Here is a 23,959-nt window from a genome sequence, read left to right as displayed (position 1 = left end):
CTCTGTATCTCACATCAGAACTATCTCGACTGATAAATTGCAACAGGAAAGAAGAAAAATATGTTTTTGATTTAGGGGTGAACTGTCCCTTTAAGGTTGTTGTGACTGTCAAGCTAAAGTATGTTTTGAGCTCCAGCCATGACAGCAACACCTACTAACCGATGGCCAGGCCGTCGCTGAAGTTGTGCAGTCCGTCTCCCATGATGACCATCCAGGCGAGCGTGGCCACGCCGGCCTGCTGGAAGTGCTGCTCTGAGTAGGAGTGGGAGTGGCTGTGAGGGTGGTGGTTCTGGGAGTGGTGGTGGTGCAGGATGTGGTGGTAGTCGTGGTGATGGTGGTGCATGCTGTCGGCCTGGCCCACAGTGTCGTGGAAGTGGGAGTGGCATTTGTTCTCGCAGTCCTCGGCAGTGTAGGCGGCAGCCCCCGACGCCCCGCCGTAACCCTGCGGCGAGACGATGGACACCTGCGGTGCCAGCATCACCTGCTCCTCTTCTGCCACACTGCCACCATGCAGGCTGCTCGAGTGGTCACCAAACATACCGGCACCGTTCGTCTCTACATCTGAAGGAAGAGAATAATTCTTTTTATTTCTTCTAACTGCTGAAATATGAAATGAGATTTTTGATTCAAATTTGTCCACAAAAATGGTCTTGTTACCAAAACGGGTCAAGTCAGATTTATTTCTATAGCACCAAATCGCAACAAAAGTTAATTTCATGGCAATTTACCTCCTGTATACCTGCAGTCTCCATCCATGTCAGTGAAAACATGGATGCTTCACACACAGAAGATCTATACAATCAGCACAGTTTCAAGATTAGAGTCACCAATTCAGTATCTGACCAAACGTCTCCCCTTCTGTCCCTGAGACATGATATTTTTTTCCCCTTCAGAGAGATGGTTAAAAAACCACCAGGGTGTTTGTTTGATGTGGCGTCTTACCTTCAGTTGGCTTCAGGTCTTCCAGAGCAGGCTGCTTCTCTGGATCTGCTTTGTCGTTCTGATCCCACTTCTTCTGGATCTGCTCAGACGGCACAAACACCCTGTTATAACCTCATGATACAGTATGAATAACCCCAGCAACAACACAATACTGAAGCTCATGTTGTCACGGTGATTACAGTCTCCAGGGGAATGGTTTTGAACCTTCGTTAAAAATCATATAAATATTTAATATCACTTATATATTTATATTAATCATATAAATATTTAATATCATTTATTTTTTATCTTGGATTTACAATGTATTGTCTTCAATGTGTTTAAAATGTCACAAATAGCAGCAGAAATGCCAAATTCTTGAGTCAAATCAAATGTTTCCTCCAGAAATTATTTGATAACCACCATGTTTGTTACGCTGAGTAAAATGGTAATTATGAGGACAAATCGTTCCAGTTTAACTAGTGATCAGGATCTTTATGTTATCAAGTGTTGCTGGGTTTTTAACTTAATTAGTTGGGAACAAAAATAATTAAACTACTCCTTCAAATATTAGAAGTTGTTAGCGACTGTCTGGTCATATTCATAATCTTGTTGACAGCTGCTTTAATTGCATACTTCTTGTTTTAATCAGTCATAGGCTGCTTTTTATTTATTTAGACAGTTGTCAGAATTGTCTAAATTAACTGTTGTCTTCTAATACATAAAAGACAGTTTGGTAGAAAAACGTTTTCGATATTTCGATGTTGGTACTGAAACTCAAAAACTGGTAGCCAATACCGAGCCATCTAGTAGCAGCACTACATATTATCATATTACTAATCATTCAGAGTATTTATACATCTTTAAATATGGATCTATTCATACGGAAGAGAATAAGGACTGGAATCATGTGTGATGAAATGTCATTTTGGGCACTTCATCTGTGTGTTTGTGATCTGACCTTCTGTTTCTTGTCCTTGTACATTTTCCCCAGCGTCAGGAAGTGTTCGATTAGAAACATTAGGTAGACTCCACTCAAAGCCGTCAGACCCTTCCACACTGCGTCCAGGTTTTCCTCCGGCTCACCATGGACGTGATGTTCCATACCCATCCCAGAATCCTCGTGGTGGTGATGGTGGCCTCCCTGAGACTGAAGCATCCACAGATATGAACACAAAGAGACTGATGAGACAAAAACTTAAAATCAGTGAAAACACAAACTGCGACCAACACTGAAAGCATCACCACGGCCTCTCAAGTTTAACCTGAGTCTAAACCAGTTACTTGATAGGGTGGGGGAACGCCAGTTTCATCACTATAGAGAGTTGTCTCGCCTTTACGGCAGCATCGGCGGTAGTAACAGCCCCAAAACAGTGTCTGTATGAACAGGACGGCCAGTAGGACAGGACCATGAGCAGGACGGGTATAACATTTTGACGGTGTGTTATGTGTGCGAACTCACCGCAGGAAAGTAGCTGGTAGCAGTTAGCAACTAACTTAAAGAAGAACACCAGGAGAAAATGTCAGCAAACTGGGAAAACACTTAGGTCCATGAGCTCCTTAGCCTCTGATGATTGTTATTGCAATGTTATGTCATTGTTGCAGTTTAGAAAGCGCTGCAGACGTATACATTATATGTCACACTAGAATTAATTAGAATTAAAATTAAGTTCCTTTGATGGAAGAGAACTCTGGTTTGGACTCAAACAAATGTTAAAGCGTTGTGATGATCCCTCCTTTCCTCTAGGGGTCCCTGCGTCCTTGTACTGCTGTTTCTATTTGTGTGTTGCAGGTGCTGAATGGAGGGTCATCAGCTGGATGAGCTACACCTGGGCCCGGTGTGCTCTGCTCATGAACGCCTCCTTCCTTCTGGAGTCAATCCTTTTCTTCCCTGACGGGTACAGCTGCTACGATTTCCACAAACCCCAACATGCCTACATGACTGGTAACTGACTTTGATGTTCATTCTGTTATTTATTGTCACTTTTTGTAAATACAAAAGCTTTTGCTATTTTGTACACTCAACTGATCCCCCATCTTTGTTGCAGCCTTTGAACCAGTGTGAAAATGGCCCTAAAATGCTTTGTGTCTCAGGTCAGGACAAAATTTAAATTTGACCCTACAGGACTGATAACGTGAGGACTACATGCTTGCAAGACGTCAAAAGTCCTGTGGTGTAAAAGATATTGATGCCCGGCAATATCGCTGACTCACGTGGGGGATGAGATGAAGAAAGGCGTCACCGCTCAGCGTGCCGACAGCCAGCGCCACCAGAAAGCTGAGGAGGAACTTGAAGAAAACTCTGTTCATGAGCGGGATGAGGACGACGCCGAGCAGGGAGAGCAGGCTGATGATGGTGATGGAGACGAACCCTCCGACCCACGCTGCAGCACACGAATCAAACAGGCACATTTTTAAAGCTATCGGTTAACCAACGATCACGGTTAACAGAAGTCTAATCACAGATTTATTCATTCATGATCTTACCTATTGTGATGTTTTTGCCACTTTCACCTCCAGAGTGCTCCCTGCTGTCTGAGTTGTTGTGGTCACCATGGTGACCATGACCATGTTTATGGTCTGGTAAAAAAAGAGGGGGAGATATTAAATAAATCCATTATCATCACATCGAATTCCAGAGCTGCTATAAAAATGAATCAGCATTAGATACAATAAAAACATCAGTCACACCCATCTTAGAACTTCTATGAGGGCGTTTCAGGTGTAAACAGGTAAATCTGGATCGTCAAAGAGCACCGAAACACAACAGGTGTGTCAGTCAGTGAGTCAGCAGACAGATATGTAATATTTGGGATGATAAGAATAACTTCATTATCTGGTTGGATGATGCAGGTGAAGGTGAAACCAGGAAGTCCAGTTTGAGTAACAGATCAATGACAGCTCCACACAGATGTTGCTACGGTCTGTCTGAACACTTCTCTGACATTCTCCTACTTTACTGACACAGCAACATATATTTTAATTTTAAAAACTGAATAAAGATTTGCCCCATTAATGGGTCCCACCTCTCTCCCCGTGTGTTGCAGCGCCGCCGTGCAGAATACACGCTCCGCCATCAATCTGGTTGAGGAGGGCGGGGCAAAGGAAGCTGAAGTCAGTGAGAGTCACACCCACCTCCTGAGACATCCCGTGTGAGGAGAGGATGGTGGAGGCGTTCAGACACTGGAGGTAAAACACAACAACTCACTAACTGCACTCACATTTAGGAAACATGAAGACAGTAACACAGACATGAAAAGTCATGATAGGTTTTACACAGGGTGACTCAGCAAACCTGAAGAGACTTATTTTTTTTAAACTTATTTGGACTTTGTGTTCACTGTCCTCTCATTTGCAACACCATCGTACAGAAAACTAGACTACTATTATCGTCACACATTAGGTGGAACCTAATGCGTCGTGTTGAAAACAAGAGTTACCGCCACACGGTTGTATGCCTCAGCAAACCAGTCAAGCTGCAGGTACAGTTTACATCCAAGTTCGTCCAGACTCATTCTTAGTCTGAGAATTCTTGAGTTATGACCAAAAACATGTTTGTTCAGGTCACTTTAACCTTTGACCACCAAAATCTAATCAGTTCAATGTTGAGTGTAAGTGGACGTTTGTGCAAAATTTTTAGAAACCAACTCAGGGTGTTCTTGAGATATCGCATGCAGGAGACGGACACAGATGCAAGGTCATCAGTTCATCCTTAACGACCAAGCGTGCCAAATTTTAATTTCTCTCAAAGCGTCCTTGAGGTATTAGAATGTCTAATACGTTTATGAGAATGGGACAGACGGATGAACAGGCAACTTAAAAACAAAGCGTCAATCCACAGCTATCGCCGGCACAGATACATAATAAGATCCTGGCACCCTGGTCACTGACACCCATATACAAAGGCAACGACCTTGCCGCAGTGGTCGCAGGTTCGATTCCAGCCTGCAGTCCTTTCTCTCTTCCACTTTCATGCTTAGACTGTCCTATTTAAGAAAGCCAGAAAAATAATCTTTAAAAACAATCTTGGCACCAAACCATCCGAGAAGTAACTCGCCCTACAGTTATTAACCAGTAACCACAACAAACCAAAAGTAACTGGTTAACGTGACACTTAATGAAGCAGTTGGGACACCTCAAATGAACCAAATGTAAATGCTGAATCATATTTTGTAGTTAGTAGTAGTTATGTAACATGTTAAAAAATAAATCCCAAGGAGCAGAGTGGGGGTGGCACAACTTCACTCACTCTTTAGAGAAGTCTAAAGAGGACAAAACTCTGGACTCATCAAAGCTGATGACTGGTCTTATAAGGTTCTTTCATACGCTACAAGTGCTGCTGGAGTTCTGACCCCTTAAAAAATGAATCACATAACAAACGTTTGTTTTATTTCCTTTGTTACTTTAGACTAGTCCATACCCATTGGTGGCTTTGTCATCTTCTACCTATGCCAGTCCTCAATGCCTATGTGCAGTTTCACATAGATTGACCACGTCAGTGAGTAGAAAAACATGGGACAGACAGAATGACTGACTGACAAAATGACACACTGACAGTTTCCGTGATTATGTACAGCATACCATACCATGACTTAGTCATACCAAACATTAGAAAACACCAACATTGGTCCACAGGGGGAGCCACAGCGATCGGTCGCATTTTAGCCATTTTGAAGCATTTTTCTGTTGTTATAGCGCCACCCAGTTGCCAATTAGAGTTAAATTTCTCCAGTCACCTTGAGGCGTCCTGTTCTACATATCTACCAAGTTTAGTAAAAATCCATATGGCGGTTAGGCCTAGATAAGAAATGAGCTCTCTAGCGCCCCCATTTTGTTTGATGGGGTCAATAATGGAGGGGTCCCCTCAGATTATGTGTGGTCATATGCCTACAAAGTTGTGTGGTGATGGGTGAAACCCTTGAGATGTTATACACCTTTATGTGATGAGCCACGCCCTCCACAATATTCATTGCCTTATAGAAGCTCAGTTTTAGTAAGTTTTCCAACTTTTGCCAAGAGGGAACTTTAGATATTGGTCCCTAGATTATGTTCACCCAGTTTCATGCAGATCGCTCAAACTTCCTAGGAAGAGATCCATTTGAAGTGTTTTTCAAAAAATTCAAAATGGCGGAAAATCTATATAAGCGGAAGTTATGGGTTCTTGAGGCAAATGTGTTCCTCATGAGGAGAGGCATCTCTGTGCAAAGTTTCATGTCTCTACGACATACGGGGCATGAGATATGCCCATTCAAAGTTTGACATTTCAATGGGTTGCTATAGCGCCCCCCTTTGGCCAATTGATGTAATATTGCTTCATTGGCATCCTCCCATGACCCTCTACCACTGTGCCAAATTTCACATGGATTGACCAAGTCAGTGAGGAGAAAAACATGGAACAGACACACACACAGAGTTTTTGTCATTATATAAAGATACCTACCTACGCTGAAAGATGAACAAGTGTCAAGTACTAAAAGTTGGTACTGACCCATTAGGTCAGATTCTTCAGGCTTAATTACTTATTGTCTCATTCTGCAAATGTTTCTAATTTTACACTATTTCACTGAGGCAAAATTCTTCTTTTAAACACAGATGAACTAAACAGTTTGGCATACTTTGTTAAATGAATAAAGAAAAGGTTAAAAGATGATTATATTCCACAAAATAAGGTTTTGTGTTTTTTGTACATTTGGCTCCAAAACTCAGGTACTGCTTTGGCTCAGATAGCCAACAGTTAAACACTGCCCAGTTGTAAATGAGAGGCTAATGTCTTACCTCAACATTATCTATGCTTCGGTTGTGGGGAAGATCCTGGTTTATGTGATCGTGGTCATGGTCGTGGTCGTGAACGTGGTCATGGTCATGGTCATGGACATGGTCGTGATCCCCACGGCTGACTGCAGCTGCCTGAGTCTGGCTTTCAGTGACCAGTCTAGCAATAGACGCTCTGGTGGTTTCCTCCCCGGCAGGACTGGGTTGCTCCGGGCTGCTGTCTTCTCTCTTATGAGCATCATCTGGTTTCACCACCACCTGGGCACTGTACACCGCCGTGGTGCCGACCTCCTGAGCCGCCGCCACTGCCGCTGCCACCGTTGTCTTCTTGTCGAGCAGGTTGTGGTGGCTGTCCTGATCTTTGGAGACTTCAGGGGTCTTTGGTAACTTTCTGGGCTGTGAGGTTTCAGAGCGTTTCTGAAAATGCGAGTTGTTGTCATCATGGAGATGGTGGTGATGGTGCTGGTGGCCCTCGTGGTGGCGGTGGTGGTGATGATGATGGTGGTGGTGATTGTGGTGGCCTGGTTGCTCATGATGTTGCACCATAACAGTCCTGATGCGATCCAGCCCCACGCTCTGTAACAGACGCTTTAAACCGGCCAGAGAGATGGTGCCGTTTTCTCCATATCTATAAATTTTATAAAACATCAATTAGAAAATAACCACTCATCAGTCTTTGTACAAAATAACTGCTGACAGAACAAAATAACTGCTGACAGAACAACTGCTATTTTCACACCAAGCTCTCCTTCAATATTTATGATCTGCCAGCAACCAGCAGCTAACAGTCCAGAGGAGAGTTCACTGCTATTTATGTACAAATTATTAATATTTCACTGGGTACAGTTGTTTAATTTTTAACTACTGAACAACAAACATGTTTACTTATTCATGACATGAAGTGCACATGCACTACACCATCTTTTAAAGGTCCAGTGTGCAGGATTTAGGGGGATCTATCTGCAGAAATGGAATGTCATATAGTAAGTGTTTTCTTTGGTGTATAATCACCTGAAGATAAGAATCGTTGTGTTTTCGTTCCCTTATAATGAGACTTAAATCTACACAGGGAGCAGGTCCTCATCCATGGAGCTCGCCATCATGCACCGCCATGTTTCTACAGTAGCCCAGAATGGACAAACCAAACACTGGCTCTAGAGGGGGACATTTGCGTTTTTGCTTCGGCCACTGTAGTTAGCAGCCAGTCAAACTGCTTTATTCAGATTTTTTTCCAGTTTAAAATCACCTGATCTGTTTGTTTTGGAGAGGAAGAGACCTCTGCGGATAATTCAGCACCCGGCAAAAATCTCCTTAAGACTTAACACTGAAGGAATTCAGACCAGGAGAAGTTTTAGCTGGCTGCACTCTGTAATCCTCACCACTAGATGCCACTAAATCCCCCTAAATGTGACACACTGGACCTTTAAAGAAGACTTTAATGCTAAAAAATGATCTTGAAGGAAGTTGTTTTATGTCAGGTGTGAAAACTAAAACCAACTAGTTCTAACAATTTTTCTGTTTTTATTCTGTGCAAATTAGTGACATAAAGTAGGGAAAGAAAAAAAACTTTCTTTTAATCGTATCTGCAGAATTCAACAATATTGAGTAACGTTTTTGGATATAAAGCAACAACTCACAGTTGTTTTCATTCTTTTTTTTCCAGTGAACTCTTAAATTGTCAGAAATGGGAAAAACCTACCACAAGTTAGTAAAGCTCTAAGTCATACTAAAGGCAAATCTTTGTTGAGCTGCAACAGGGAAATGTTACTTTAAAAAAACAAAACAGTGACCCAGCAACTCACAGGGTTCGCTCGCAATATTCTCAATATTTTTACCCAATTTCCATGACTTGAGTTTAAAACGGGTAGGCCTATAAAGCAGTACATTATTACACACCTACTTCCCAGACAATTTTCGATAAGCAAACTGCTGCTGCTTTACTTGCTTGTCATACATTCCTGCAGCCGACTTGCTGCATACACTAATTTGTAGGCATCTATTTGTTGTTTAAGCAGCTGTGCGGAACTTTTTAGCATTTATAAAACTGTCCCCAGTTCGTATCACCCCCCCTTGAAGATCTGCATATTTATTTGAACCCAACAGCGACAAAAAAGTCTTTCTCTATATGGCTATTTAGCGTAGCCTCGGTCAGGTTGGACACAGCGGAAGTCAGCAAACCAGAATACGGCACCCGGAGGCGGAAGTAAGTCTGCACGCCCGCAGCGGCCCGCAGCCATTAAACCACTAAGGATAGACCGATACATCGGCCGGCCGATATATCAGGCCGATATTTGAGTTTTTTACTTGTATCGGCATCGGCCGATACGTGCGTGGGTTCGCGGATTTATTTTTCCCTGGCACTTTTTTTCATTTGAAGGTATGTGGTTAAGTTGAACAAAGCTGTTGAATCCTACTGTGTACAGTAGTTGTTGTTTTATTTATGCTTCAGCTTAAATATTTGTTTATTTTATAAAGACATTACTGGAAGATTTAAGAGCACTGAACTCTTTTTTTATTTGAATGTGTAATAATAATATTCTACCTGTTCTACCTCAACTTTCCATCTTTTTTTAGTATTTTTTACTGTTCAATAAATGTTTCTTATTGTAAACTTGAGACCTGTAATATTTGTTATCATTGTGTCATTTTTTTGATGTAAATTGAGGGAGCAAAAGCAGTATTGGCCCCAGATATCGGCTCAAGAAAATCGGCAGTCCATAATTGGTCATCGGCTAAGGGTGATGGAAAAAAATCGGCATCAGCCCTAAAAAATCCATATCGGTCTATCCCTATAAACCACAGAAGAAGAAGGAGCCGTGTTTACAGAGTGTGTTCTTCGAGTGAGCGGTACACAATGGGCATTGCTGAACACATAACAGTTTTACCAGATGTATCTATAAGGACTTGGTTGTACTTTTGATGTCATGGCGGATAAAGAAGGAGCACCATCTAAAAGAAAACAGAACAGAAGAACAGAAGAAGGCTAAACGGGACAGTGATAGGGCTCGAGCCCAAACGTGTGTAAACCTCGGTCAGACATTCACCAAGTGGAGAGAGCTGCGAGATTTGAAAGGTTTTAAAACTGATCCCGAGTTGGTCCTTTTCCTAATCGACAGGTATGTAATTTTTGTTTTTATTTAGAGAATATACCGCAACTTGTTAGACGTTGTTTCACTTCAATATATGACGACATGGAAGTTATAAGCAAGCTAAATGTAACGTTAGCTGATGTGAACCGTTTTTGTCTGGTAACGTTACAACAAACGCCACAAGATTATCTGTAACTGTGACCATGAACACAAATATACAGCAGGCAGTTGTCCTCAGTTTATAAGAAATTCAGAGCTACACCAGAACATTTATGATTTTGCTCTCGCTCTCCAAAACAAATGCATGCGGTAATTGACGGTTGCAGTCTAGATTTTACGACACCAGGCTGTGGGTGTCATACCGCTTCGACCAAAGGGGGCACTATAATCAGCAAAAACGTAAAGTTCCGCACAGCTGCTTAAAACAAACATTAATTTTATAGACACGCCTGCTAATTGTTCTGTGACCTAATAAATTAAGGTTGATTACGGTCATGTTCCCCAGCCAAAACAAATTACAATCAAAACTTTTTCCATACATTTCTGTTAATCCAAACCACTTCCAGGTCTGGAAAACAGACAAAAACTCAGTTCAGTGTTGTCGAGGTAGCAGACAGGCTCACCTGTTGAACAGAGCCTCCAGGTGTTGCCTCTGGCTCTGCTCAGCTCTCTGCGAGTCGACCACAGCCGACAGTAATCTGTTGGTCTCTGTGGTGGACGGGCTGCAGTCTAAACCGGTCGACCCATCCCCGCTGGACAAACTCTCGGCGAGGAGAAATATCAACATCAACGTCAACATCATCTCTGCCAAGGAAAAGAAGTTAGAGCATCTGTTAAACTATATTTGAAACCCAATGACAGATTATTTTAAAAATAAGTGAAACTGTTCTCATTTACTTCTTAATAAGCAGAATTTTCAGTATTTTTTTTTTATTTTAAGTAAAAATACCAAACTCTGTTTCACATCTTAATGAACTGAATAACTTTGGGGTTTGAACTGTTGCTCAGACAAAACAAGAAAGCGGAAGCTGTGGCGACAGTGCGACATTAACTACAGCCCTCTGAAGGATGTGAAGGACACAAAGCAGAGTTTCTGGATAATTTAAATCATGAACTGACAGAATATGGCAGCCACAAAACAATAAATCAAAGAGATTACAGAAGTGACGGTCACTACACATAACTATAACTCACTAAAATTAGAACATTCGTCTGTAGTGTTTGTGGCCGCCTTCTGACCGGATCAATTTCTGATCCCAATAAAGCTTGTTCAGAGAAAAAGCAGTGGAAATTTAAAATAACACTATGAAAAGCTGCCGACCAACAAAATAAACCACAGGATATGTTAATGAATCATGTACCTGTCATACTTAATGTGAGTAATGCTAAAAAGTTTCCCAAAGCCATAAAGAGGTCACCACAGTGTTTGTTTCCAAAGTCCAGAGAATATAAGCAACAAATCCTCAAATGTAAGAAGCCAGAAGGAGGTAATGTTTTCTGTCGATGGAATAAGAGATTAAACAACTCATCATTTCAGCTCCAGTTTAAATAGAAAATGCTGCGCATGGATGGAGACGCTGTTTTTCTCTGGAGGAGGAGGGAAGTGAAACTGACACTTAACTAATGTCAGAGGGAATATTGTTTTATCCTCCACAGGCCTTTGTCCCTAAAAATAAATCATACGTAACATAGAATTTATATTTACAACACAAAGGCACACGATCGTATAACACTCGAACATTACCTCCTCGGTATAACTGGAACACACTGGCCCTACTTTAGTTCTCCATGTTTAAGTTTAAATGGAAAAGTTTAAATTACTACAGAATAAAAATTCTCTTTAAAGACTGAAAGTCTGGCATGTGCAATTTACTTTTGAATTCATGATTGTTTTGCTGATATATAACAACTTATTTAGCCGATAACCAATACTGATAGATATATCCACTTTTTCCCTCCTTATTTTAGTGATCAAAACTCTTCTGCAGTGAAATTATCATAGTATGGATGCACACTTTCATCCTGACGGCCCACCAGCAGATGGACACATGAAAAAGCATGATTTTCAAAGTATGTAATATTCATTCATTGTGCAAAACAAGAAAGAGCATGTTGGCCGATTCTGATATAATTCATTTTAAAGTCGATGACATGTCAATATTATCTCTGGTATAAAAGGAAAATATGCTGGCAAAACCACCTGTCAGTAATTTTTCTTACAGTGTATCTACATTATATTTATTCAAATGTAATGTAAGTATTTCTACACTGTGATATTTCTACTTTTACTTGACTATTGTAAAGTACAGGAAACAGTACACAAAGCGTGCAGAACTGGCTCCAGTGCATTCTGGTTAATTACAATAGGAAACATGATTACAGCACATGTGTCAGTTGGGCCAAATGAGGGAAGACAATGGTTAATTCCGGATAAAGATTACTGGGAAACCCCGCTTATTCACAGAAATCCCCGTGGATCCCACACTGGCCATCACACCGCCCCTCACCTAATTTAAGTCACAGCCCACAGTGGTGACCAGATAAAGAGTTGGCTGGATGAGAAAACTATGTCGTGTAGTGTGTTTAATGTTGAGCCGAATTAAAGAGCATCCTCTAAATGATTGGTTTACACAGAGACAGCCGTGTTGAGAAGTGACTCGTCCTCTGATGGTCAGAGATATTTAACTTGTAGGATTTCTGAATGAGGTTCATCCGAATGAAACCAGGTTTCCGGGTGGCATTCTCAGAGCGTCCGATGCCATCTTAATAAAACAAACAGCTCATCGTTATTAATAGAAATGAATGCGAGTGTATCGTGTTTAATATTCAGGAATAATGATGAAGATAATGACACTGGAAGCTTCCTCACCTCTTCTGTTAGTAATTAGCCTGGTTAGCCACCCTGCTAGCAGCAGTTATTTCGTTAAATTTCTCGGAGGACGCTGATAGATGGCATCTGCCAGGGGGATGCGGCCCAGGCTCGGGCCTCGTGCTGCTGCGAGCTTCCGCTTTACTTTAAAAATAACATCGAGCCATAAAAATATAAAATCCTTCTCACAGCCAACTACGCGTGTCTGTGTTTGACACACTCTCTCACACACACTGGAGGTAAACAGTAACACGTTGGGTTTATGCGCTCTGCACCAGCCCGGTGCCGTGTGCACAAAGACGGCAAACCCGGAAACTGAAGCCTGCCGCTGCCGCTGCCGCCGCCGTGCGGAGCGGACGTGCTTCACCTCCACACGGCCTCACAGTGAGACCAAAACAAGCCTTTAAATGTGTGGAAATAACTCACGGTGTGTAGTGAACGTTAGTGCAGTGCTTTGTCCTCTCCGCTTGATGTGTGGACGCGTCCCGGTACAGCTCGGTCCTCTCCGGTCCGGTAAATGAGCACGAATGGATGCTGTCTGTGCCTCCTTCAGGGGCTGCCGGAAATCTGAGTGACAAACCAGAGAGTGGAGGGAGGGAAATACAGAGCCAGAATTTTCAAGAAGTCAGCTCACCACGTTGTGTTCTTAGTAGCTTATTACACAGCGCATACAGAAACACAGGAACTTACAGGGACAGAGAATATAAGTGTAAAACAAATAAAAAACACAGGAGTGAAATGATAGTCTCGTCCCAGGACTCCTACAGAGAGCTGTAGATATGCTTCTGATGGTGGTGCAAATTAAGGTGGTTGACAGTGCAGGTATTGCAATGTAAGGTTATTAAATTTAAGTGTAGCAGTGCAGGAGTGATGAATACTCTGCTAAGGAAGATACAGATGCCAATGCAAATACAGACTTTTTTATTTTTGTAGAAGGTGCTTACAAGTAAAAACTGTTAACTAAGGAATAAGAAATATCCCATGTGGTATTTGAAACAAAGAAATCACAAGAGATAAATGTCATGGCCAATATATATGATAAAATAGTATACAAAAATGTGATTGAAAACACAAAACATTAAGAGACATCAAGAGATGATTAATAATGGTGATGCGTGATATGCCGATATTTAACTACTCATTTGGCCGATAACTGATACTGATACCGATATCCACTTTTTTTTCCCACCTAATTTTGATGATCATCAAGTCTCTTCTGTAGTGGAATCATCATCATAATATGCATGCATACTGCTGACGGCCCACCAGCAGATGGAAAACAAAGGTGAAAACGACACGCACATCCTCATACCCATATTAGGGATGGGTGCTGGACAAACAAGGCCACATGTAGAGCAAGAAACAATGTCCGCACACCAGAAAGCTCCAATAGAGTGAGTTTTTACTACGGCATGATGCTTCGAGCCAAACGGCGCTTCCTCAGATGCTTACACCAGCAGATGGAAACATGAATGCTTTTCAGTGTATGTAAAATTAGTTCATTGTGCATTGTTAAGATAAAGCATGTTGGACTATTGTAATAGTTCATTTGAAAGCCGATATCGGTCAACATCGATGACGTACCGATATTATCGTGCATCCCTTATTTGTGTAGTACTTATCTGAATAATGTTACAACGTCCTCCACAAAGTTCCTGGATATAAAACAATAAAGAAAATACAGTTACAATAATCAAAAGCAATGTTAAGAGCTGAGAAAAATAATGTTGCTAAGTGGATACCACTACTGGAGGTAGAAGGAAGCCAAACGATGTTTTTATATTCTCTAAGGTACTTTTCATATGGCATGGATTCATGTATAAAAATATTTACATAATAATATAATAATAATACTTTATGATAATTATTTATAACTCCTGTTATACATGGAATGCAGCTCAAAAGTGTGTAAATAGTCCCGAGTCTGATGATCGTAGTCGTGCCTGATTTGCAGTGTAACATGACAGTCTGTTATGTGTGAGGGCGCTTTCATGTGTTTTTTTAATATATATTTGTAGAGTCAGTATTGCTAGATTTGACTACTAGAGACTTAAAAAATAAATTGAATTAAATGGATTTCGACCATAATGAAGTTCCTTGTGTTGTGAAGAAGGCTTTGAAACAGCATTAAGACCATCACAGAGGCAGATAACATTTGCAGAATACCGCTGATGGCTTGATGGCCGTATTTTACGAGGAGGACATGAATGCAACACGGGAGGACTTGGAGCAGATGCTGTGAAGGAGGATAGGGGTGCACAGCATGTGACTGGGCTTTGGTAGCATGTGACAGCACTGCCAGTGTCCAGGTCTGTGAGAAAGAAGAGGGGAAGAGGATTAGTTTGGAAAGCTGTGGGAACTATCAGCATTAGTTTTGTTGCAGAGAAAGAGACTCACTGTAGGCCTAATTTAGTCTCCTCCATATATGTGTTCTCCATCTCAGAGGGAAATACTGTACTTTTCACTACACTAGTTTATGAAATATGATATTAAATTATAAATGAAATTCCCCAGCAGTTTATTTATGTCCAGCTGAAACAATCAGTACATTCATCATTTATCAGTTGATCGACAGAAAGTGAATGTGAAACTGTTTTGATGGCTGAGTCTTCTTCATGTCAAACATTTCATGGTTCCAGTTTCACAAATGTGAAGTTTTGCTGCTTTTCCTTTTAATAATGTTAATAATTGCAGTGTATTAGTAGTAATGTTGAGGTTTGGACTGTTGGCTGGACAGAACGCACATTTTGAAGTGTTACGGGTCCCAGAACATGGTACCAAAGTACAAATCTGTAAAATTCAGATAAAATGCAGCGGCAGTGAAGACGGAGTGCTCGGTTCGTCATCCACGTTGCATCTGAGGTGTGGGCAGAACGTCAGTATTTATAAAGTATATTGATTACTCAATTACTTTGTATTTTCACTGTCACAAACCAAACAGTCATTTGGTCAACGGAGAAAATAATCAGCAGGTTAGGGAGTAACTCTGGTATTTTTCAGCGTGGACCCTGTTTGCTGATGATTTTGTGTCCAAGTGACTAAAAGGATTCGACAGTGTGGTTACACTGGGGCCCATGTGGTGGGGACAGAGTGGTTGGAGGGCCCGCTCTCTAGAGCAGAGAACTGGTCCTTGCGACTGATTCAACTTGCCTCTGCCTGCGTTCAAAGAAGAACACACATCAAAATACAAATGTTGTCCTCTGCTTTCTGCCCTCGAGAAGGCAAACCCATCTCTGTTTCTTTTTTTCTATTTGTAAAACAGTCAGTAGCAAAATTATAACAAAATTACGTTCATTTTACATAAAGTTGTTAAAAAAATAATTTTTATTTATTTATTTATTTATTTAGCCTTTATTTAACCAGGTTGGTCCCACTGAGATCAAAGATCTCTTTTACAAGAGAGACTTGGCCAAGAATGGCAGCACATATAGTTTCAACACATTGTCACATTAAACATAGACACAAGAGATACAAATAACAAACAATTGAATTTACACAATCAGGTCGAGATCAAATAAAACATTTACACTCATAAAGCCTTGCTACAATGGGATTTATCATGGACTTAAATACATCCAGAGATACCAGGCTTTGGAGTTTGAGCTCTGACTGCAGATTGTTCCATGAAGTTGGAGCAGAAAACCTAAAAGCCTTCTTCCCCAATTCTGTTCTGACCTTAGGAACAGTAAAATGTAAAAAGTCCTGAGAACGGAGACTGTGGGCTCTATTATTCAGGATTAAAAGAGATGATAAATAAGATGGAATCATCTCAAGAATGGCCTTGTAAATCAAGACATACCAATGGCCGAGCCGGCGCACATATAAAGATGGCCAATTTACTTTAGTGTATAAGACACAATGATGTGTTAGAGCACCACGGTTTGTGATAAACCTCAGAGCGCCATGATACACACTATCCAGCATGTGGAGGCAGTGAGCAGAGGCATTCATATATTACACATCACCATAATCAATAATCGGAAGAAAGGTCGACTCCACCAGTTTCAGTTTTACCCCAAAAGAAAAGCAAGACTTATTTCGGAAATAAAATCCAAGTAAAAGCTTCAGCTTCTTAGCAGTATACAGAATATGTGCCTTAAAAGACAAGTGGTCATCAATCAAGAACCCCAGATGTTTAAAAGTAGATACAAGTTCAATTTGTTGACCATTACTGGTGAAAATGACAGAGCGATTTGACCTTGCTGATTTTGAATTTGTGAAAAACATAAGTTTTGTTTTATCAGCATTTAGAACAAGTTGCAGCTGGCAGAGCTGTTCTTGCACTCTATTAAACGCAACTCCAATTTAATGAATAATATCTCAATGTAGTTGATAATTTTCTCATATACAGATTTGCAGTGATGATTGATAATATGTCACGTCAAGTTTGTATTTGATCATGTGATGATATCACAAAATATTCAGTAGCTATTTCAATGCTCGTCAGGAAGTAGTGGAATGGGAGAGGAAGTAGTGGAAATGGGAGAGGAAGAAGTGGAAATGGGAGAGGAAGTAGTGGAATGGGAGAGGAAGAAGTGGAAATGGGAGAGGAAGTAGTGGAATGTGAGAGGAAGAAGTGGAAATGGGAGAGGAAGTAGTGGAATGTGAGAGGAAGAAGTGGAAATGGGAGATGAAGCAGGGGAATGGGAGAGGAAGTAGTGGAATAGGAGAGGAAGCAGTGGAATGGGAGAGGATGTAGTGGAATAGGAGAGTAAGGAGTGGAATGGGAGAGGATGTAGTGGAATAGGAGAGGAAGCAGTGGAATGGGAGAGGGAGTAGGGGAATAGGAGAGGAAGCAGTGGAATGGGAGAGGATGTAGTGGAATAGGAGAGGAAGCAGTGGAATGGGAGAGGAAGTAGTGGGATGGGAGAGGATGTAGTGGAATAGGAGAGGAAGCAGTGGAATGGGAGAGGGAGTAGGGGAATAGGAGAGGAAGCAGTGGAATGGGAGAGGATGTAGTGGAATAGGAGAGGAAGCAGTGGAATGGGAGAGGAAGTAGTGGGATGGGAGAGGATGTAGTGGAATAGGAGAGGAAGCAGTGGAATGGGAGAGGAAGTAGTGGAATAGGAGAGTAAGGAGTGGAATGGGAGAGGATGTAGTGGAATAGGAGAGGAAGCAGTGGAATGGGAGAGGAAGTAGTGGAATAGGAGAGTAAGGAGTGGAATGGGAGAGGATGTAGTGGAATAGGAGAGGAAGCAGTGGAATGGGAGAGGGAGTAGGGGAATAGGAGAGGAAGCAGTGGAATGGGAGAGGATGTAGTGGAATAGGAGAGGAAGCAGTGGAATGGGAGAGGAAGTAGTGGGATGGGAGAGGATGTAGTGGAATAGGAGAGGAAGCAGTGGAATGGGAGAGGAAGTAGTGGAATAGGAGAGTAAGGAGTGGAATGGGAGAGGATGTAGTGGAATAGGAGAGGAAGCAGTGGAATGGGAGAGGAAGTAGTGGAATAGGAGAGTAAGGAGTGGAATGGGAGAGGATGTAGTGGAATAGGAGAGGAAGCAGTGGAATGGGAGAGGAAGTAGTGGAATAGGAGAGTAAGGAGTGGAATGGGAGAGGGAGTAGGGGAATAGGAGAGGAAGCAGTGGGATGGGAGAGGATGTAGTGGAATAGGAGAGGAAGCAGTGGAATGGGAGAGGAAGTAGTGGAATAGGAGAGTAAGGAGTGGAATGGGAGAGGATGTAGTGGAATAGGAGAGGAAGCAGTGGAATGGGAGAGGGAGTAGGGGAATAGGAGAGGAAGCAGTGGAATGGGAGAGGATGTAGTGGAATAGGAGAGGAAGCAGTGGAATGGGAGAGGAAGCAGTGGAATAGGAGAGTAAGGAGTGGAATGGGAGAGGATGTAGTGGAATGGGAGAGGAAGCAGTGGAATAGGAGAGGGAGTAGGGGAATAGGAGAGGAAGTAGGGGAATAGGAGAGGAAGCAGTGGAATGGGAGAGGAAGCAGTGGAATGGGAGAGGGAGTAGGGGAATAGGAGAGGAAGTAGTGGAATAGGAGAGGAAGTACTGGAATAGGAGAGGAAGTAGGGGAATAGGAGAGGAAGTAGTGGAAATGGGAGAGGGAGTAGGGGAATAGGAGAGGAAGCAGTGGAATAGGAGAGGAAGTAGTGGAATGGGAGAGGAAGTAGTGGAATGGGAGAGGAAGCAGTGGAATGGGAGAGGAAGTAGGGGAATGGGAGAGGAAGTAGTGGAATGGGAGAGGGAGTAGGGGAATAGGAGAGGAAGCAGTGGAATGGGAGAGGGAGTACTGGAATAGGAGAGGAAGTAGGGGAAGAGGAGAGGAAGTAGTGGGATGGGAGAGGAAGTAGGGGAATAGGAGAGGAAGCAGTGGAATGGGAGAGGGAGTAGGGGAATAGGAGAGGAAGCAGTGGAATGGGAGAGGGAGTACTGGAATAGGAGAGGAAGCAGTGGAATGGGAGAGGGAGTAGGGGAATAGGAGAGGAAGTACTGGAATAGGAGAGGAAGTAGGGGAATAGGAGAGGAAGTAGTGGAATGGGAGAGGGAGTAGGGGAATAGGAGAGGAAGTACTGGAATAGGAGAGGAAGTAGGGGAATAGGAGAGGAAGTAGTGGAATGGGAGAGGGAGTAGGGGAATAGGAGAGGAAGCAGTGGAATAGGAGAGGAAGTAGTGGAATGGGAGAGGAAGTAGTGGAATGGGAGAGGAAGCAGTGGAATGTGAGAGGAAGTAGGGGAATGTGAGAGGAAGTAGGGGAATAGGAGAGGAAGCAGTGGAATGGGAGAGGGAGTAGGGGAATGGGAGAGGAAGTAGGGGAAGAGGAGAGGAAGTAGTGGGATGGGAGAGGAAGTAGGGGAATAGGAGAGGAAGTAGTGGAATGGGAGAGGGAGTAGGGGAATAGGAGAGGAAGTAGTGGAATGGGAGAGGGAGTAGGGGAATGGGAGAGGAAGTAGGGGAAGAGGAGAGGAAGTAGTGGGATGGGAGAGGAAGTAGGGGAATAGGAGAGGAAGTAGTGGAATGGGAGAGGGAGTAGGGGAATAGGAGAGGAAGCAGTGGAATGGGAGAGGAAACAGCGGAATGGGAGAGGAAGCAGTGGAATGGGAGAGGAAGTAGTGGAAATGGGAGAGGAAGCAGTGGAATGTGAGAGGAAGTAGTGGAATGGACCCATCCTAACTACAGTACGCCACTGGTAGGCTGCAACATAACCACCTGGAGCATTTGTGCACCGTCTGCGTACATCCACTGACAGTGCTTGTTTTGAGCAGATTACAATTCTAAGAGTCTGACAACATTATAGAAAGAATCACTACAGAGCTAAACCTTTGTGTTAAAAAGTAAGATCCTCTTTGTTTAACCAGAAACAGCCCAGAAATTCCCAAACACACCAGACTCTATTTAAATAAACAGTCATGTTAGTGTGTATAGAGGCAGCAGGTTTTCACATCTAACTGAGTGAATTAAAGGTTAATTTCAACCAAACCAGAGTTGGTGGTTGTTGGAACAGTGGGAAGACGAACCAAGATGGTTTTGTGAGTTTTATTTAGTGTATTTAAGATTATAAAATTACTCTTTATTTAAATGGAGTCTGGTGGGTTTGGTGATGGAGACATCAGGTGTATTCCTTGTTAAACTAAAAGGATCTTACTCTTTAAAAAAAAAAAAGGTCAGTCTATGCAGGGATACTTTTCATAATGTTCTCAAAAAAGCGCCTTTAATGTACGTACACTGATGGTGTGAACAAGCCTTGAGAGGTTAATTACAGCCTGTTTTGCCACCTCTGTCTGCAGGACCAATTCTCGTTCCCATGACTCACTTCGGGTACTTTCTCACCTGTAGTTTGGTTTATTTGGTCGCACCAGAGGGTGCTGCATTTTAGTTTTGGTTCAGTTCCTGTTCACACCAAGAGGAGTAAACCTGAAGTTACTGACTGTCAGGTAACTAACTGATTGGACAGTTTTTGTCATACTGCATCACCAGGACCCATGTGGAGAAATCAAATCCTGGTGACTGACAGAAGTTTCTGCAGCAGCACTTTAATGTTTGTAAAGTCTTTTTATTTCTGCTCTTTGGTTTCACAAATAGCCCACAGAGAAATAACTGATAGTAAGAATTGTTAGGAGGCTGTTATTAGACTGCAGGTCAGTGGTATGTTGTGAATGCGTGAAAGGCAAAATTCAGAGGCCCCACGATACGTTACTGTCACAATGCTTAAGTCACAGTACAATATTATTGCAAAATGTTTTGGGATGTGCTGAGTATTGTGATAACACACATTGTGATTTATAAATTATTTTATTTTCAACTGCAGTTTGTCACCAGAGGAAAACTTTTTCAACATCTGTGCTGTCTTATAGATAAAGTTTGCAGTCTGTTCTCACTTTTATAGTTTTTATTGTAGGCCTATGTAAAAATAAACTGACTTCATTATTCTGGTTGGCTTCCAACATATTCATTTGTTTTAAATTAATTAATTTAACTTGTCTGCTCTGTGCTGTTTGTCACCGCTGTTTTATTTTTGTTGTGTATCTTTAATTGTGAAAGGTGCTTCTTTAAAACTTTACTCCCTCACTTTTACTCCCACTTTTCTGTTGAACTTTTCTGTCAGTGTGAGATGTTCAGTTCCAGTGTAACGTATACTGCACTGAGATAACAGTAAATGTGCCGCAGTGACTGTATCAGCTGGCTGAAGCCGCAGGCACAGTTGAGATAAACATTTAAAAAACCTCATGGAGCTGAAAACTGAGCCCACGTTGATCCCAACAATCCCCCGACACCCAAATCTGTAATCAAACCCACCTAAAAAACAAATAGTGGTTTAGTTTTTCTGGCAACATGTTTGTCTTGTGAAAACCAGCATTCAGTTCAGCCACCTCTCAGCTTGTCTCTAAATCCATTTTAAAAGTAAAGAGATAAACTGATGTGAGGGGTTAGAGGTCATAGAGTGTTTGCAGGAGGAAGACAAGACGTATACTGTAGTTATTCGTTGTTGTTTGTAGGTGTCTCCCACTGCTTTTGGTTTATCACTGGACTCAGCTAATATTTACCAGGATTTGTGTTAATGTCCAGCCTGGGCTGGGTGACATGTTTACACCAACAAGGCTTCAGGGCCAAAAACAAACCGGATTGAACCAAGCTGACTTCTGAGCGGAGAGTTAAAGGACCTGTCTGACAGACCTCATGTTCAGACTGAGCCTTTCCCAAACCTCTCTCCTACACCCTCTCCCTTCCCACGTCTACTCTGTTACTGTGTTCACTGCCACATTAAGTGTCATCTCAAACCAACTATCTGGGAGGGAATGGGTTATAAAACCCTCAGTGAGTGAGTCTGCATCAGTGCCAACTTCACAACCACGTACAGTGCTGTATCGTGTTTGTCAAGGGAGATGCTCCGCAAATAGAAAGCTCTGTGCAACTACCCTTATTAACGTAACTGCTCAAACTAAAGTGGGATTTATGCGTGTGTGTCAGCTCTACGCAGAGTCTACGCTGTTGTGAGCATTTATACTCGTGGTGTGTCTGTGTCACTCTGCAGTTACACCTCCAAAACACTAGTCGGCGGTGGGGTTTCTGTGAAGTGCTGTAAAGTTTAGTTGATTTAAAATACACCCCACACACACATTAAACACACATTAAACACACATTAAAGATGGCTTTATAGAGACAGTTTCAAACACAAATCAGCTTCACTATAACTCGCAGCATTCACAGACAAACACTTGTCTTTATCTGGACACATTTTCCCCACAAATACAACATGCTAACGTTATTAGCACAAGCCTATGGCATTTTACATTGTACAAATTAGCCTAGCAGCTAGCAGACTTCTCCTCTACTCATATGAAGCCAGGGACAACAGCAACATTTAACAAAGGTAACGTTACATAATTCAGCTCCATTACAGCTCACAAGGTTCACTGACAAAACAACTGTCTTATACTAAACACGTTTTCCAAACAAATACAACATGCTAACGTTATTAGCACAAGCCTATGGCATTTTACATTGTATAAATTAGCCTAGCAGCTAGCAGAGATTTCCTCCGCTCATATTTCAGCCAGGATAAATCACACACAGTGTGTGGAGGCTTTATTGTCTTCACAATTTATTGTTTCTTATTTGTGAAATTAAAGTAAATCAAAGCTTTGTTTCCACTGAGGGAAATGGTTTCAGCTCACAGAGACAGACAGGAGGTCTGCGTCGCTGCGAGTTACACTTCTGGGGAGGTGCACGTCAGGCAACAGTGTAGGCTCTATGTCGACGCAGAGCCTCAGCCGTACAGTAGGTTCAGTGTTAAATCGATGCAGAAGTATAAATCCTGTATAAGAGACATTTACTTGTGTCATAGACATTAAAACATTGAACATGCATTGTATTTTGTATCAAATAAACCCTTTTCTAGTGTCTAAAAAACACTAGTCATGTTCATCACGCCTCCACGCTGGCGATAGCTGTGACAGAGGCGTTGTTTTCGAGCTGTCCATCCCCATTCTTGCGAACGCAATATCTCAAGAACACCTTGATGGAAACTCTTCAAATTTGGCACAAATGTTCATTTGGACTTAAAAATTAACTTTGGTGCTCCAAAGGATCAAGGTCACTGTGACCTTGTCTCCATCTCATTCTTATGAATACGATATCTTGAAGCAGCCTTAAGGAAGTTTCCTCAAATTTGGCACAATCATCCACTTGGACTCAATGGTGACCTGATTAGGATTTGTTGGTTGAAGGTCAAGGTCAGTGTGACCTCACAAAACATGTTTTTGATCATAATTCAGGAATTCATAGCTAATCCTGACAAAATGTTTCACAAATGTCTACTAGGATAAAATGACAACGTGATGACATTTTATATCCCAAAGGTCAAAGGTCAACTTCACTGTGACATCACAATGTTCTGCATAAAACACTTTTCCAGTCATTATTTAACGCCATATCTCAGGAACAGAAGTGGGGACATTTGGTCAGATACTGAATCTGTGACACTACTCATGAAACTGTGCTGATTGTGTAGATTTTCTGTGCTGCCGAGTTGAGGATGTGTGTGAAGCATTCATGTTTTCATAGACATGGATGTAAACTGCAACTGCATGAAGTCATACAACTGAGAGGCTGTAACTCTAGTTTCATTGTGAAGTGTGAAAGCAACTGTTGCAAAAACAGAGCAGCTTTTTAACATTTTAAATTTAATTTAAATTCGAATTTAAATTCGAATTTGAAAAAAAAACAAAATGGACCTTCGAATGTGAAAATTGATATTTGATTGTGAAGGGAAAAAAAACACCACCGCAGCTCTCTGAAGACATTTCCTCTCAGGGAAACTTTTGCAGAGCTGAAACTCTGAAGTGTTAAAGCTCAAAGTGC

General features: G+C 41.9%; 1 protein-coding gene across 4 annotated transcripts in view; it reads right to left on the bottom strand.

Annotated features, from left to right (window-relative positions):
- The window catches only part of slc39a6 (solute carrier family 39 member 6), a 28,089-nt gene extending 14,883 nt beyond the window's left edge, over window positions 1-13,206 (bottom strand). The window contains exons 1-10 of one of the 4 annotated variants that reach the window (XM_078173451.1): window positions 12,652-12,938; window positions 12,290-12,544; window positions 10,406-10,586; window positions 6,697-7,321; window positions 3,948-4,104; window positions 3,409-3,501; window positions 3,136-3,305; window positions 1,883-2,071; window positions 943-1,021; window positions 160-561 (exon numbers count right to left, since the gene is read on the bottom strand). In XM_078173451.1, coding sequence (XP_078029577.1) covers window positions 160-561; window positions 943-1,021; window positions 1,883-2,071; window positions 3,136-3,305; window positions 3,409-3,501; window positions 3,948-4,104; window positions 6,697-7,321; window positions 10,406-10,584 — 1,894 coding nt within the window. In that variant the 5' untranslated portion in view covers window positions 10,585-10,586; window positions 12,290-12,544; window positions 12,652-12,938. The other 3 variants (XM_033650722.2, XM_033650721.2, XM_078173450.1) reach the window with 3 other exon arrangements.
- Window positions 13,207-23,959: the final 10,753 nt, after the last annotated feature.

The sequence above is a fragment of the Epinephelus lanceolatus genome, chromosome 12, assembly GCF_041903045.1.
Source record: "Epinephelus lanceolatus isolate andai-2023 chromosome 12, ASM4190304v1, whole genome shotgun sequence".
Classification (NCBI taxonomy): Eukaryota; Metazoa; Chordata; class Actinopteri; order Perciformes; family Serranidae; genus Epinephelus; species Epinephelus lanceolatus.
Note: the sequence above shows the minus strand (reverse complement) of the source record. Positions and strands in the feature narration are given on the sequence as shown.